This window comes from Calypte anna, chromosome 1 (genome assembly GCF_003957555.1).
Source record: "Calypte anna isolate BGI_N300 chromosome 1, bCalAnn1_v1.p, whole genome shotgun sequence".
Lineage (NCBI taxonomy): Eukaryota > Metazoa > Chordata > Aves > Apodiformes > Trochilidae > Calypte > Calypte anna.
The window spans coordinates 136,825,542-136,843,238 of record NC_044244.1 but is presented as its reverse complement, the minus strand read 5'-3'; the positions used below and the strand labels follow the sequence as shown (position 1 = coordinate 136,843,238).

The following is a 17,697-nucleotide window of genomic DNA, read 5'->3' as shown; positions in this document are numbered from 1 at the left end:
AATTTGCTCTTTTTTCTGAAAACAAAGTTTAGGTCATTCTGTATGATGAAAGATGCAGCATGTCTTCTGTTTTTCTTACTACTAAGAAAGATGATTTTCAGATCTTAAAAATAAAGATCATGTAACAGGTTAATTGCTGCTCTTTCTTTTTTAAAAGAATTCCAGGGACAAGTGATATGTATGTACAGTAGGATGTGGAATAAATAGCCTTCATTCAAGACAAAACCTCATTGCTATAAGAATTTACTTAATCCACCAAATTTTAAAATATAATTATGTAGCATCCATTAGCATGGCGTGCTGTTAAATGGGATGCTTGATGCTATATCAAGCAGTCTGTGCTGTTGGAACTTGTCACTGCCTAATTTTTAGTTAAAGCTCAGTTATCAACATGCAGTGACAGATACCTAAACTTTTGTTTTGATCACTATGGAAGTCTCTTGCTCAGTGTATATCCTCACATGTGATAAAATTTCTGTTCTCAGACTTCTGTGCTACAAAAGCTGAAGTCTCTTGTTCGGATCTTATGCAGATCTGTTCCATACTTTCTGTGACTGTTGGAGGCTGTGCCTGACAGCAGGGTTTACAGGCTGGACAATGTATAGGCTGTGAATTGAGATAACGGAGATAGGAGACAGTGAGACCACAACAAGCACTGAGTGGTGTAATCGTGGTGGTGTTGAACAGGGTTTTGTGTTGTTTAGTAATGTACTAACTCACCTGATATTCAATAAGCATTTAGAAGACAAAAGTAATAGAATGCTTGCTGCTGAGTTCCTAAATGCAATTACCTCTTTCCAGGTTGGTGTGCAGATTTTCACTAAAAGGCCTTTGGAAGAACAGGAGAAAAACAGCATTAATCCCGATGATACAATCAATTGCCTTAACAAATATCCTAAAGCACGTGTTAAATATCTGGAACATCTAGTATTGGAAAGGAAAATAGAGGTGAGTCCTATAAGAATACTAAAAATAGGCTTGAGATTTAGAATGCAGACTATGATGAACAACCCTGAAAAAAAGCCAGTTTAGAAGGAATAAATTGAGGCTTTCAGATGTACTTGTAATAGGTAAGGAATGGTTTTAAGATTAAAGTAGAACATGAGCAGATATCTGTATTATTTTTAACTTTTCATCTCCCGTGATGCCAAGACAGTTGCTTACCTGCCCTCAGAGATAGGTTTTTTGGTTTTTTGTTTTTTGTAAATATATCTGCTTATTGCATGCTTTTCTGTTGAACCAGTGAAGCTCAAATCTCCCATCTGGTAAAATCATTGGTTGATCAACTGCTATTCCTGCAGCAATACACTAAAATTGTTAACTTAGCATTTTACAAGTAGGCATTTTTTATGCTGTCCTTCTGGGAAGTTTTGAGCAATTAATGATAGGATTATACCATTCACCTCTCACCATGGAATTCCAAAGCACTCTAGATATTTAATGTCCAAAAGATACGTTCACAAGTCATAAGTGATGGTGTATTTTATCTTTGGGTGTTTAAGCACAATGCAGGAAGACCAAACCTTATGGCAGTGGGATGTGAGACATTTTAAGCACAGGAGCAGTTACTTTGACCTGCAAATAAAGCAAGGAAGTGAATGTTGATAGAACTCAGCAATACAGATGACCAGTTTGTTAGTTTTCATTCTTCAAATACATGTGCTAGATCAGTGGTTTCCCATTATTGCTATTGCAAACACATCAAGTTGTGTGATACCATATTGGATAAATATACTAGTTGTATTCTAATGTAATTAATATTTTCAAACAAACTTTTTGATTTAAACCCAGTGACTTGTAGAGTACTTGTACCAAAATAATTCATAATTAAATCTACCTGCTAGTAAAAGCTGGGTTATAAATTGATGTGGATCTTTAGAAAGTACTAGATTACTGTGAATGCTTTAGGGAGAATGTTTCAAACAGTCAGATTATCAAGTTGCTTTTATGAATATTGGGTACTGGATAACACAAAAAGCACTGTGCCTGAGGAGTGCTTTTCTGCTTCTGATGGCTTTCTTAAACTTTGTTGCAGAAATAGAAAAGGCCAAAGAACATACCTGAATATCAGAAAGAATGAATTAGATGAAAATAACTCTTTTTACAAAGTAAACAAAAGAAAACAGTGGAAATCGTACATGTACTCAAAGGAGATAGATAGATCTGCTTTACTGCATTGACTTTCATTAGGTGAACTATTGAAAGGAAATATTTTTTGCACAAGAAAAGCTATTTATAGAGCTTTTTTATTTGAGGTGAAAAGGAGGTTAGGAGTAAGATACTTTGTGTTTCTGTTTTGGAAATATCTGTATTATTAAATAGAGAATCCCATACTATAGATACAGTATAGTTTATCAAGTTGATTTGATGATCCTGTTATCAGCTAGGGTGACCATATAGCAGCTTTCCAATACAGGGGCCTACAGGAAAGCTGGGGTAGGGCTTCTTGCACAGGTGTGTAGTGAGAAGACAAGGGGCAATAGTTTAAAACTGGAAGAGGGGAGACTTGGATTAGATATTAGGAGGAAATTCTTTGTTATGAGGATGGTAAGACACTGGCACAGGTTGCCCAGGGAACTTGTGTATGTCCCTTCCCTGGAAGCGTTCAAGGCCAGATTGGATGGGGCTTTGAATAACCTGATCTAGTGGGAGGTGTCCCTGTCCATGGCAAAGGGGTTAGAATCAGGTGATTTCTAAGGTCCCTTCCAACCCAAACCATTCTGTGTTCTAAGTTGTCTGTGTGTGAATAAAAGACTTTCTGATTAATTCAAATTAATAAAGTGATTAAAATACATTTCTATGTAACTATATTAATATTGATCACTGTTACTGGTGGGGAGAAGGGGTTGTCTTTGTAAACTGAACTAACAATGTTCTTTTTATCTGTAGAAAGAAAAGTACCATACTCATCTAGCTGTCTTGTACTTGGAGGCAATACTTCAGCTAAAGTCTGTGTCCACAGATAATTGTACAGAAAAAACTGAACTGCTGCTTAAACTACGCAGTCATCTTCAGAAATCTGATCTTTATAGAAAACACTTCATTTTGGGTAAGATGCATTTTGTCTATCATAAAGGCTGTATGTCTGCTCCAGCAGAACACAAAGTCCTCATAAGGATAGAAGACTAAAAACATCTGAGTTTTCTAGGTGCATTTGGTTAATAGGCTTACCTTCTTTATTTTTAGAGACATAAGTTAATTTAGAAAGTATATTTGTTAATAGTATTTGATCTCCCATAGTTCATGGGGTACAATGGTATGTTTGCCACTGCACCAAAGACAGGATAATGTAACTAGCTGGAAAAAATAGGGTCCATAATATTCACTTCATAATATTTTCTTCTTACTTTATAGTCAGTTTCTTTTAAATTATGAGCCTGTAACTTGTGGCAGTTGTTTGCAAATGGAAGATTTAAAAGGCATTCTTACTAAGCAGTCAGTTTCTCAGCAGATGAAGTGAAGCTTGGCAGAATCTGATTACCAAGGAGTTTGTTGTCCATAATGCATTCACACCCTGAAAGTTGAGGTTCATACTCAACAAAAATATGAGCCTCCTTTTGAGTGAAAAGTACAATATACCATCTTACTGTTGGTATAAAGCAAGCAACAGCTGAGCTTTTTTTTTTGCTTTTTTTTTTTCCCCTTGGCCAATGCTTGTTATGCCCAATTTTTAAACTTACATCCACTGTTTCAGTGGGTGAAAGGGAAATGATTTGTTATTGTACTGAAAGGTGTAAAATGTTTTTTTCTGAAATTCAGTGGAAAGTCCAGTGGACATGGAAATAAAAATAGCTGAATAGCAACTAAAACAATTTACCAATGTTTAATGTTCTCTCACCTTTCCAGTCAGCAAAACATAATACAATACAGTCATTGAAACTCTTGCTCTTTTTGATCTTTTAACTTTTAACTAAACTTTTAAGGGCAAGAGGTACAAGATGGCTTATTTGTCTTGAAATTCATGTATTCCAAAAAACAAGATTTCTTAGACAATTCATATCTTACATGAAGGTCAGATCAGTCCATACTAGTGTGTACGTCCTTCATAATCAAAATACTCTGGGGAGAAAAACACTGTATTGCCATACCTTTTCCAGAGACCTATGCCAAATTTTTATCACCTTTACAGTAAGTTAAAGATTTTTCTACTTTATCTCACAATGCCTGGATGAACTTCCCTTTCCTTCTGCCCGTGGCTGGCACATTAAACTGTCAGGCTGGATTAAGGGTTTGTAGTGGCCCTTTCTTAAAGTGAAGTCCTATTTGATCTTTATTATCTCTTGTGGAATCCAAACTATTCTGTATTTTTTATAATACTGGGAGAAGCAGAAGTTAAAAATATTGCAGCTTCACTTTAAGGTTTCTCATACACTTTAGCAGTGTGTGCAGAAATGTGCAAGACTGTCGTGCTAGAATAAAGGCATAAAGGAGGTCAGTGACACTGGTTTTGTCACCTGTTATTTAGTAATTACTTTTCCCATATTTAGCAGTGCCCTTTTGTGAGAAATGTGTCCATACATCTAGGCATTCCTGTGCTTGGAAGCATGTGTCCTCTTTGTGTGGGCTTGTTCTCATTGACTTTGGGGGGGAAGGGAGTGGTGGTCTCCTCCACTGAGCAAGTATTGCCTTGTATCTCTTTTAACAGACAAAATCCAGGGCACAAACCTTCATATGGAAAGTGCAATTTTATATGGGAAACTGGAAGACCATGAGAAAGCTTTGCATATCCTTGTCCATGAGTTAAAGGACTTCCATGCTGCTGAAGAATACTGTATATGGAACTCTGAGAACAGAGACCTGCACTACAGACGGAGGCTTTTCCATATGCTGCTGACAGTGTATCTAAATCCAGGCAGCTCGGATTCTGCACTGGCCATGGCTGCTGTGGATCTCTTGAATAACCACTCTGCTGAATTTGATGCAGCTCTAGTTCTGCAGCTGGTGCCTGACAGCTGGTCAGTGCAGCTCCTCTCCCCGTTCCTGGCTGGAGCAGTGAGGCAAAGCATTCATACAAAACGAATGACTCAGGCTGCACTTGGGTTAGCACAAGCTGAAAACTTAATCTACAAGTATGAGAAAGTAAGTTGTTGGGTTTGGTTTTGTGGGGTTTTTTTTGTTTGTTTTTAGAGTCACTTCAAAGCTTTACAATTTGGTCCTTTGATATACAATAATCAGAAGAAGTCTGAAGAATTAGGACAAAGTTGTCTTTATGTCTTTGGCAATTTTACTTGCTGCACTTAGTATTTTTTTGCAGCGACTACGAGATTCAAACTTAATTTTATGCTTTCTCTGTAAAACAAAATCTCCCCAGAATATTTTGGGAGTCTTGAAATAGGAACAACTTGGTGAATTTCTGTGCTCAGTTAAAGGGAATTCGGAATTTACAGATTAATGAAGTTCTTTCAGAAACTTTAAAAAGATGTAAGTTAACATTTTTTTCACTGGGATTGAGACCTGTCAGAATTGGCAAACAAGTTTACCCTGCACTTTATATCAATTGAAGGTTGTTAGTTTCTTTTGTTAGTGCTTAATTCACTTGTGCATCTTTTTGCTATTCCTAGCTAGAGCTGTATTGCTTAAAGCTTCCAGCAGATTCTTAAATCTGTTTAGTTCTAACACAACTAAATTCTGCTAGTGCACAACAATCTGTCTGGAATAAAAATACGTAAGTGCTGAGTTTGCTGTGAAGTTGTCCTGTGACCTTGTTTAGGAAGCAGCATTGGGTTTTCAGCTGCATTAAATGTGTGAGTGCTTTTCTTTTTTAAAGAAAAAAAAATAAATAAAATGAGGATAAAAAAAAGCAGTAAAGGAAGCATGGAAATGAATCAGTGTGAATGTGGAAGTTAAATTTAAGGTAAATGGTTCAGGCTGGCTTTTCCTACTATCTCTGTCACTGAGCAAATTTGTCCAGTTAAAACTTAGTACAGTTAAAATTATATGCCTAGCAGCTTCCCTTCCTTTCTTGCTAGATTAATGTTTGGAATTTTTTTCCTTCTCTTTAGGTTAAACAAAAAGGAGCCCCAGTTCTTCTTTCAGACAAGGTCTGTCAGGTGTGCCAAAATCCTTTCTGTGAGCCTGTATTTGTAAGATACCCAAACGGGGGTCTGGTCCACACACACTGTGCTGCAAACAGACATCTGAATTCCAACATGACTCAGCACTTCTCTAGCTCCAGCAATCAGACTTGAAACATGTGCCAGTCCCACAGGTTCCCATGACTTAGACCCCATTGAAAGAGGGCTGAAAAAAAAAGGAACAAAATGCAGCTACTTGAGATATAAATCAAGATGAACAGCTAGTCTTTGGGTTAATGGGAAGACTTCCAGTAAATATGAAATATTGCCACTTATCTTTTGATTTCTAATGAATGTAGATAGAAAAGAAAATTCACTACCAGAAATGGAGAGATGCAAATATAGGCTCTTCTGTATATAATAATAAACAGCTAAGGAAAATGGGCCTTTTCTTCACAGGAAGGATGAATGTTATGGAGACAAGGCAAACACTTAAGAAATGTCACTTTGCACTGAACGTGGTGTTGATAAATTTGTAGAGAAGGAGATGGCATCTATTGGAGTTGGAATTCTTGAAACATTACCTGACAAGACTGACATCATGCAGCTTACTATCAAGACAAAAATGTGTGTTGGTTATGATGTTTGCTGCAGCATGTTCTCTTTTGGGCTGGATTCTCTTCCCCAGGATCACATCACAGACTTGATTTTCACTCTTCAAATTGTTTGCTTTTGATGCACTTTTTATTACTCCCCCCCCTGCTATATAGAGTTTAAATGTAAGTACTGGTCCATTAGGTTTCTACTCCTACAGTTACTGTGATAAACAGAGTGGAAACTGTTTTCCTCAGTCACACAGCTGTGCTTGGAAGAAAACAAAAAAAACCCAAAAGTTAGATTGTCAGGTCAGACTGTAGTCACTTTTATATGGAGGAAGAGACAACTTTAATATTGATTTATTTATTAATATGCAAATATATTGTACATACAGTTGAATAAATTGATCTTGTATCATTCTAGGGTTTCTTTGGGGAGGATAAAGATGTAGCTGTTACATGAGTGTACAGGTTAATGTGCTAAATGTTTGCTGTAACATAACTTAGGCAGATTGGAACTCCACGAGACTAAGTTTTAGTACTTGTGGGTGACTTTGTGCAATCAGAATCAGGGAAAGAAGTTAAAAATTGGAAAGAAGTCTACAAAGGTTCACTACAGGGTTGCTGCATTATATTCTACAAAATAGAATTCTCTAAGGTTTTTCAAATAGCAACAAAACCTTTACTAACTGTCTCGATAAGTATTCAAATTGCTATTTAACTGTTTAATCAGTTCAAACGAAGCAACTCTCCACAACTCATTAAAAATGACAACTTTAAAAAAAACACAAGTATTTTGAAGCCAAAGCATTTTTAATTCTGTAAAGCTCTAATAAATACCATGGTTGCTGACTGGCACACAACTGAGTTAGCAGACTACTCACTGTTTCAGTGTGTCAAATCAGAGTGGAGACTCAGCAACCAGGGACATCTGCATGGTGTCTTCTAGATGCAGTCTGGCAGAAGTCTCCTGTAAGGGAACATAGTGCTGTCTCCTGGAAGGGGCAACCAGGCTACATCTGGGGGACAGAAAAAAATATCCATTTCTTTCTGTTTGAAGCAAAGAGACGTTTGGATCTTTCTCTTTTCTGACTTTGAAATTAGAAAAGTATAGCTGTTGCATTGGGTTTTAAAAAATAAAATCCAAGTGAGGGATTTTGTAGTGCCTTCTACTAAGACATAAGCCATGTGTAGTGACAGGCACCTTCAAAAACAAATGTGGGCATTTCTGGCACGAGTCGTTCTCCTGTGTTGCACTGGTGTGAGCAGATTCTTCTGTATCTTGTATTCATGGATTTCAGACATTGTTTACAACTGGCAGTGATTACATGGACAAATTTGTAGTCCCTTAAATTCAAAATGTTTGCTGATAGAGAAGAAGTGGTTTTACAAAGATCTGGTAATCCTTTTGTGTAGAGTGGCATCTGACTTGTAACAAATGCTTTCCTTTGCTGTGACCATCCTCAGTATGCTTTGTCCTTTCTAATAAGGAGGTAACAAACATCATTCTCCATGATTTAAACAAATTCAGGCCACTAGGTAGGGATGAACTTTCTCTTGCTCAACTAGTGTTGCAGTGGAAGAGAAATCATACCCTAGATCACAAGACAGATAATATTGCTACTGCATGGTAAAGTACAACTGTAAAAGATTAAACTGTTCTTTATTAATATTCGGTATTTCACCAGATTTGTACTTTGGCTAAAATGCAGCAACAACAGTAATTGTACACACAGAACAAGTACAGAAACCAGAGTAATGCAAATGCAGAGTAATGCAGAGTATTTGCAATCGTAGATGACCAAAGGGTGATTAATAGTGAAGTTGGGGGATCTAATTTAGCCCTGCCCTGAAATGTGGACTAGAAAAATACTGACACTTGATTTGTGGATTGTTTCCTGTGTCTTGGTTCAGTTTTATACTAGAACTCGTTTGGATGAATTAATAGGAAAGTCCCACAGTAACAAAATGAAAAAGCAAAGAAAACCAATGTGGGACTAAGGCAGAGCAAGAGCTCAGCAGGGAGGTGGAAGGTGGAGGATGCTCTTCAGTGTACACACAGCACTTCAGCTTAACTGGGGGGAGATGAGAGCCTACATCAGAGAGGTGTGTGGTATGCTCTGCTTTATCACTAGGAAATTTATGAGAAGTCTGCATTCATGTTCCCTTAGGTGGGGCAAATACAACACATTTTGGGCAAGAGAACACATTGAAGAAGTTCCTAAGTTCATTCTTCTTTTTATTTTGGCACACTCCGTTTGTTGATTTTTGGTTTGTGTACCTGAAGTCCTGGGACAGAATTGTTGCTGTGGTAAGTTCCAACATGGCTGCAGCAGCAAGGAGGGAATGAATGGAAATCTGGTTTTTATTTGCTGGCTGGATACATGAAGGAAGAGAGAGAGGAAAGAGAGCGGTATTTCTTTGGGAAATAAAGTGGATTCTGGGAGTTTAAGCTTGATGCAATCTTTTCCTCTCCTGTTAGGGTATGCTGAGAGAGGAGAATCTCTGTCAGAATATTTATTAATTTAGCTCCTTCTAAATTATTTGCTTTGAATTAATCTCACTTTTTTTTTTTCCAGTGAGCCTTCTCCAACTTTTTATGTGTAAAACCAAAACAATAGTGGAGATACTTTATTTGATTGTGTATCTGTGATTCAAGGCATAATAAATGAGATTAGTCTCTCAGACAAATGCTTTTGCAGATAATGAGGCACATTTGTTTAAGATGTATATTCTAATTACAGAAATATTGCAGATTTTTTTTTTTTTACAGTTGCTGGTACATACAAAAAGCACTCATTAAATCCTTTTCTACGCTTTCATATTTCCACACTCCATTACATAAAAATTACTTATGACATCTATATGTCATCATATGCAGTCAAAAAGAGAGGAAAAATAATAATGAGAAAAAATTTCCCAGAATCTAGCACTCTGCTTGAAATAAGATTAATGGCTGTATATTTAGAAGAGTTTGTTAGATCTTCATTTCTGTGATTTAAACATGTAAGTTATCACATTGATTATGCTATAAGAATATTGACCTTGAAATCTGGAGAAGAGAAGCAATTGGGTTTTGTTCCACACAGAGCACACAACAGGAATTAATGAACTGACTTCTTGGGGCAGCCTGTTCTGTGGTGACTCAGGCGTGCACAGGTGTCTGGGTTAAAATGAGAACTTCTTTCTTGGCTCCCCCAGCTCCCAGTCTCTGAAAGCTCTCCAGTTTTTGGGGGGTTTGTTTTGTTGTTTTTTTACATTATTAATGTCACTCTTCTAGCACTTAATTGTCATGGGTATAAATCTTGAATTCTGGGTGGACTCCTGAGCACATCTGGCTTTATTCAATAAAATGTCACTTTATCACATCAACCACATAGGAGCCCAATAATTGCATCTGTGGCAAGGTATTATTAGGGATGGAGAATATGGATGTTTTCCCAGACATTTATGACATGTTTGACCACACAAGCATTATCCTGATTGCTGAATCTTTATAGCAGTGCCCATTCTTTGCAGGACTCCTGTCCTGAGTGATATTTTATTTATGCAGTTGTATTAAGAAGGAACTTCTTATTTTATTACTCTTTTGAATTCAGTCTCTGTTCAGTGTAGCTCTATTTTTAACATCCTGCTGTTTATCAGAGGCAGCAACTAACACATTTTCATTGTGAGTTCCTCTTCTGTTGCCTATATTTACTAATTAATTTTTCTCTTGCTCTGCAACACTTTGGGTCTTTTGCCTTGTGGACACTGATAATTAAATGTGCTGCTACTTTTCAAGGGAAAAGAAGAAAATAAATTAATGGCATTCTGTAATGTCTGATTACAAAACTGAAGTTCCCCTGCAGTAAATTTGCTCATATGGAATTCCGTACTGTTAATGCTTTCTGACTTAATAGTTATGTTGGTGACCATGTACAGCAGTATGTGGAATGTACAAATGTATAAATATGTTGATTTTTAATAAAAAAAATCTTTTAATTATGTTTCTGCCATTTGTTCTGAGATATAGTAACCCTGGTACTTGAATGGCCAAGTGAAGAGGAAAGAGTCATCAGTGGTCAACAAAGGATTTGGGTGACTGACAAGTGGTCAGATGAAAAGGTTGCATTATGTAAGTGTGTGGTGTTAATGGAGATAAACAAGTGTTCTTAAAAATTAGTGAGTTTTACTTTTGGGAAGTGAAGTTTTACTTTGTTTTTCCTATTCCTTGACTGAATCTGGGTGTTTACAGATTCAGGGGAAAGTGGGTACTGCCATTAAGGATCTGAAAGGATTTGATCTGCTTCTGTAGCCACAGCAATCTGGTGAGCAGCAGGTGTGTGGACGTCCTGGAGCAATCCTGATAGGATGAAAACATACTGAAACATTTTGAGGGGAAGACCTTGAAACAGGGCAGGTGTTGATCTGGTGTCATGGGCTGGTTGCTGAGAGCAGTAAAAGCAGATGCTGTTTGCAGAAGCACCTCTGGTACCAGGTAGAAAGTGAGCTTAACCTGCAGCTTCCCTACCAGGACACTCTTCAGTAAAAGTGGAAATGTAGGGGAAATGAAGACGTAGGTGCTATCGAGGTTGGATGGTATTCATTTTTAATCCTAAAGAACCCTAATACTACCTTAGGAGGGAAAACCCTGAAGTTTCTGCTAAATCCTAACCCATGTTCCCAGGAAAAAGGGGATTATTATATCCCTGCAATGAGGAAATGACCTAGATACTCTACAGCAGGGTACTGGTGTTGCTCATCTTCCTTCTCTCTGCGCAGGAGTAATGGCCCTGGCACAGAGCAAGCTCCAGGGCCAAAGGGCCAAGAGTCCCCTCTTCTAAGGGTCCAAGGCATTACAGGTCCTGCTGATGAGGAAACCTCGAGGGAGGGAGAGAGTGGTAAAGGTTGTGGGTAAGCCAAGGAAACCAGTGTTTTCTCCAAGGGGAGGCAGAGAGGGAAGAATCATAGAGTCATCACAGAATGCAAGGGACAAGTACAGAAAAGGGGGAAATCGACATTTAGGATGTGTAGGTCTCACCTAATTCAGTTGGTTTCCAGCCCCACTGCATGTGTTTGAGTCTTTTCTCCCTGCATCTTCACTGCCCATGAAGTCTCAAATATAACCAAAATATACAGAGGATGCTGGCTAGAAAGTGTAGGTAGGTGGTGGGAAAACTGAATGAAATGTTTCTCAGCCCTGAAAAACCATCACTGGAAGAAATTTAAAAGGATGTGGCAGTACCCAGGTAGGGAAAGAAGTGATCACTGCTAAGTTTATGTATTGACATGGGCCTCTTCATCCTGAGGGAGGGGTAAGTCCTTTGCATGCTACAGGTCTCTCTCTCTCCCATGTAGGTTGTGGATGTGCTGATTGACCTGGCAAAGTACCAAATGGGAAGACCTCACTGCAGCCATGGTTTAAATTTTGTGTGAATTAATGTCACCTTGGTATTTTACCATTCTTGTGTCCAAGGAAGTGATTCTGCTCCGTACTCAGCCCTTGTGAGGCCACACCTCGAGTACTGTGTCCAGTTCTGGGCCCCTCAGTTCAGGAAAGATATCGAGGTCCTGGAGCAGGTCCAGAGGAGGGCAACCAGGCTGGTGAAGGGACTCGAGCACAGGCCCTATGAGGAGAGGCTGAGAGAGCTGGGGCTGTTCAGCCTGGAGAAGAGGAGGCTCAGGGGAGACCTCATCACTCTCTACAACTACTTGAAAGGAGGGTGTAGCCAGGTGGGGGTTGGTCTCTTTTCCCAGGCAACTCTCAGCAAGACAAGAGGGCACGGTCTTAAGTTGTGCCAGGGGAAGTTTAGGTTAGATATTAGAAAGAATTTCTTTACGAAGAGGGTGATCAGACATTGGAATGGGCTGCCCAGGGAAGTAGTGGATTCTCCGTCCCTGGAGATATTACAAAGAGACTGGATGTGGCACTCAGTGCCATGGTCTGGTAACCGCAACGGTGGTTCAAGGGTTGGACTCAATGATCTCTGAGGTCCCTTCCAACCCAGCCAATTCTATGATTCTATGAAAAATCACTTTGTTCTTTGCATACCCCATTTAATCATCAGGACTTGCTGTTTGTTTCAAGCTTATGCAAATGATGCTTTCACCTGTGATTTTGTTGCTGTAATTTTTTAGCCAAAAGTAAATTTTTATATAAAGAAATAATATCAAAAGGTAGCTGAGCAGTAGCCATGTGCCATTCAGTCAACTTGGCTTTTGGTGCAATTGTGGCTTTGACAATACTGCACTGTTGTGGTTTTATTTGGTATCTTAAAGACAAGATTCTCTGGTGGGCAAATGGCTAAAAGGTGCATCTGTCTTGGAGGAATTGTTTGGTTTGTGGGTTGCTTTTTTTTTTTTTCCCCCCAAGATATTAAAAGGACTGAATGAACAGGGAATTTCTAGAAAATAACAAGCTACTGATGACAGCTTCAAGAGTATCTGCTTGGTGTTCCTCTGACCTGGAGAAGTACATTCAAATAAAATGCAAGACCTTTGTATCTGTTTGAAAGCCACAAATTGCACACAAAGATTATCAGCCCTTTAGTTGCTGTAGTATAAGGTTACTCTGCGTGGTGTCACAGTTTAACTCTGGACTGGTAATTGAACTAATGACAGATGCTCCCTATGAACCCCTCTCTCTTCCCCTATAGGACAGAATGGGAAAGAATAAGGGAGAGAGACTTACAGGTTGGAAACTAAGCTGCACAGCTTTAATGGAACAGCAGAGATGAAAATTATGAAATACATGCACAAAAAAAATAAATTACCATGTTCGTCCCTTTTTCCCCCCAATAACTCTCACGTCACCACCGAGGCTGCAGGGCAGCCCTGGGAAAGTCCAGGCTGGGCTCCTGGAGTCAGCAGCAGTCGGGAGCTGGAGGCAGGAACACACAGATTCAGGAGGGCAGGGATCAGGATCACAGGCAGAGGAATGGATGGAATCTTCCCGGGGTGCTGGCTATGAGTGAAAGAGAAAAAACTTGACCCTTGTGGTCCCTCAAATACTGAGGGTGGTGCCTGTGGGATGGAATACTCCATTTGGTCGGTTTTGGTCACCTGTCTTGTCTGCTCCTCCCTGAAGGAGTGTTGCAGGTGTGACCCCTTTTCTCTCTTTCTCTTTCCAGAGCATAAGATGTTCCTCAGAACTGAGCAGTGGCCTTGGTTCTGCAGACCATTCTCTAGCTGTAACTACAAACACTGAGTCTTGGCAGTCCTAAAAGCAGACACTGACTGGGAAACTTGCTGTCAATTTCAGCAAGTGCAGTGACTTAACTGAAAGTAAAATACAAGAAAGTGAAATACAAAGTGAAGAAAATTGGTTCTGTCCCGGCTCAAACCAGGACACAATGTCATAGCAGGATCTGATAGTTTATTTAATTATGGGACCACAAACAGTTAAAGATGGGGATGGAGGCACACAGGATGGAATCGTATGTGCTTTTTTTAAAAAAAAATAATGTTATACGTTGAGGATTTAGATTTGCCAAGCAGAAAGAAGGTTTTCATTTCTGCACATTTGATCTACCTTTAGGTTTTAACTTGTCATATTTTACTTCAAAGCATCTCTATGGCCTGTTGCGACATACTTACTTGTCAGGCAGATGATTTAGTGTTCCCCCTTCAAAACATCCCTGAAAGCTCTTGTTCTGGAGAGCAGACACTCAGAACATCACCCCTAGATAGTCCAGTGATCATGCCAGGAGTACAAGTGTTTCTGACAGCTGTTGCTCAAATTGGAATTCTGAATGACCATGAAATGCGCTAGTCAAAAGGAAAAACTAAAAACTAAAAAGGTCTCAGTCCCATAAACAGGAGGAATTGTCTTGTAAAGCTGCAGTTAATTACTGGTACTTCGATGCTGGTTTTCCCACCTGCCTGAACAGCCCCCCTGTAATCCAGAAAGAAACAGTTTGTGACCTAGTGAGCTGCTTGGAGCCCCACAAATGTATGGAACCAGATGGGATCCACCCAAGGGTGATGAGGGAGCTGACAGAAGAGCTCGCCAAGCCTCTCTCTATCATCTACCAACAGTCCCGGCTCACTGGGGACATCCCAGATGACTGGAAGTTGGCGAATGTCACGCCAATCCACAAAAAGGGCCGGAAGGAGGACCCAGGAAACTACAGGCCCGTCAGCCTGACCTCAGTGCCTGGCAGGGTCATGGAACAGATCATCCTGGGGGCAATCACACAGCACCTGCAGGATGGGCAAGGGATTAGACCCAGCCAGCACGGGTTTAGGAAGGGCAGGTCCTGTCTGACCAACCTGATCTTCCATCCAGGTTGGAAAGGACCTCAGAGATCATCAAGTTCAACCCTTAATTCACTACCACTGTGGTTCCCAGACCATGGCACTGAGTGCCACATCAGTCTCTTCTCAAAAACCTCCAGGGATGGAGAATCCACCACGTCCTTGGGCAGCCCATTCCAATGCCTGATCACCCTCTCTGTAAAGAATTTTTTCCTAATATCTAACCTAAACCTCCCCTGGCAGAGCTTAAGTCCATGCCCTCTTGTCTCACTGGAAGCTACTGGGAGAAATGACTGACCCCCCCCCCCCCGGCTACCCTCTCCTTTCAGGGAGTTGTAGAGAGCGATGAGGTCTCCCCTGAGCCTCCTCTTCTCCAGACTGAACACCCCCAGCTCCCACAGCCCTTCCTCACAGGACTTGTGCTGGATCCCTTCACAGCCTCCTTGCTCTTCTCTGGACCCGCTCCAGCACCTCAATCTCCTTCCTGAACTGGGGGGCCCAGAACTGGACACAGGACTCGAGGTGTGGCCTCACCAGGGCTGAGTACAGGGGCAGAATCCCTTCCCTGGACCTGCTGGCCACGCTGTTCCTGATACAGGCCAGGATGCCATTGGCCTTCTTGGCCACCTGGGCACACTGCTGGCTCCTGTTCAGCTTCCTGGCAATCCAGACTCCCAGGTCCCTTTCTGCCTGGCTGCTCTCCATAGCATTTGGTTACAGAGGTGACAACTACATCCAAACTTTCTCATTTCTTTCAAGCCACCAACATAACATTGAAGCACTAAAGCTACCCATCCTGTTTGTTTCATAGCATTTTCCTGAAGAAGAAAACATATTAGTATTTTTAGCCATAATAATTTGGGGCTGAATTTCATGCCAGTTTCAGGCAAAAAATTTTGTGGTCTGTGGGTTTCTTGGCCCATTCAGGCTGACCTCCATATCTGGCAGAGGAAAACTGAGGGAGGCAGAGGAAAAGCTAGGATCTATCCGTACTTTCCCATCATGTCATCATGCCTTACCTAGACACTTTACTTCAGATAAACCATGACCCTGAAGAGTTGGGTGCTCCCTGCAGTGTGGGGTCAGACCCATCACAGAAAACTTGTCTTGTTCAGGTAGTCCCAGCGATGGAAATCGTAAGACCTCCAGCAACTTTGATACACTCATTTAATGCATTTCTTACCTGCCATTGCTTGACAGAACTCTCCTCCTGCTGTCGGAGCACTGGGAATGCTCTGGCACATAAAGAGCTTTTTTCTTCCCATTCTTTGTAACATCAAGGGGAAGAAAACTGTAAGTGAAGCAGAAGAGAGCCTCCTTTCTCCCTGCATACTGCCATGTTCTCTCAGTGATGGTGGTGATGCTAAAACTGCACTTTTGCTGAGGGTACCTTGTACTAGGCAATACAGCCACACTGTAACAAAAGCAGGCAGTATCTGGACAAGTGTGAATCCTTACCAGTAAAACTTGGACCACTGCAGTCCCTGGTGTTGTGGAGAGAGAGAGAACCAGCTCTGGTGTTGGGGCGGGTCCTGAAGTTGGAGGCAACCATAGGACACCCTCAACTGCGCAGCAAAAGGTGCTGCTTACAAGGCTGCCCTTCACTCAGACTTTTCCGACTGAGGTTTTTCTTTCAGCCAAGTCCAATAGCAGGATGGGAGGCCCAGATGAGATACAGGCTTCTTTTCTTAAAGCTGACTGACAGAAGGGTGCCGAAAAGATCAGTACAAACTGGAGAGTCCTATACACCCCACAGCAGAGCAATAGAAATTGTATACAGTTTCTTTAAAAATTAACTCACAGCATCCAGCCTGCTTGGTGGTGCCCCCAGACAGCTGCTCTTGTAGTTGCCTTGTTTGCTCCATGGAATTACCCACCCCTGCCCGAGGAGCAACATGTTTCTGCTTGTTCTGAGGCAGGGGAAAAGGTCACTGAACAAATCCACACAATCAGGAAAAGACTGACAGCTTTATCTTCTGCAGCATAAAGAGGTGTGTGCCACATGGAGAAAGTGTTCATTCAAGTCCATGCTTGTCACTCTATGAACTCTATTTTCTTTTCTAAAGAAAATTTTAAAACCTATGTGTGTCTTCCATAAGATGGGTATTTTTTTCCTCTAGTGTAATAATGAAGAATAAATTTCCAGCCTTAGCTCATGCTGAAAGGAGGGCTGAACATTGTGGAATTGTGCTACCAAGAAGCCCCTCTTCTTCCCCCCTGCTCCTTGTTCACCTCTGGGACATTTCTATGTTTGCTGCCTCCCTTCACAGTATTTTAAACTGTGTTCACTCAAGCTCAGTCCCTGCATACCCATCACATAAAGCAGATTAATTCACCCTTTCTGAAATTATGCACACTGCATCAATGTGATATCTAGTGTTTCACCCCCTAAATAGTGTTGTAAAAAAGGTCACATTACATTCCTCCATTAATGATACTTTAGAAACACTGAAAAAAAAACTATGCTCACAGAAAATGTCAGGGATCTCATCCAAGTGGCCTGAGCTCACAAGCCTCAGTTTGAAAACAAACTTGTCCCTGAATAATGTGTTTAAAGTATTCATGTTTATTACATAAGGTTCAGCATAATGGGATTCACTTTTCAGGAGGTGATGCAAGACTCCAGCTACAAAGGAGAAAGAGTCCCAGGAGTGTCTCTGCTTGATCAGTGCACAAGCAACCAGAAAGGCAGGGAGAGGGAGAAACACCCCAAACAAAAACTGAGAAAGTAATCAGCACCATGTATATTAGCAGATAAAAGTATAGAAATGACACACTAAAAAGATCAAATATAAGGTTGGCAGGTGTTGGCAGAATGGGGAAAAGAACAAAAACCAAGAAGGAAAAAA

General features: G+C 40.5%; 1 protein-coding gene across 1 annotated transcript in view; it reads left to right on the top strand.

The window, feature by feature from the left end:
• Positions 1 to 10,597, top strand: part of TGFBRAP1 (transforming growth factor beta receptor associated protein 1) — a 37,156-nt gene extending 26,559 nt beyond the window's left edge. The window contains exons 9-13 of the mRNA XM_030466263.1: positions 802 to 948; positions 2,890 to 3,049; positions 4,646 to 5,079; positions 6,003 to 6,050; positions 6,474 to 10,597. Of these exons, the coding sequence (XP_030322123.1) occupies positions 802 to 948; positions 2,890 to 3,049; positions 4,646 to 5,079; positions 6,003 to 6,050; positions 6,474 to 6,482 (798 nt within the window). The 3' untranslated portion in view covers positions 6,483 to 10,597. The remainder of the gene's footprint in view (positions 1 to 801; positions 949 to 2,889; positions 3,050 to 4,645; positions 5,080 to 6,002; positions 6,051 to 6,473) is intronic.
• Positions 10,598 to 17,697: the final 7,100 nt, after the last annotated feature.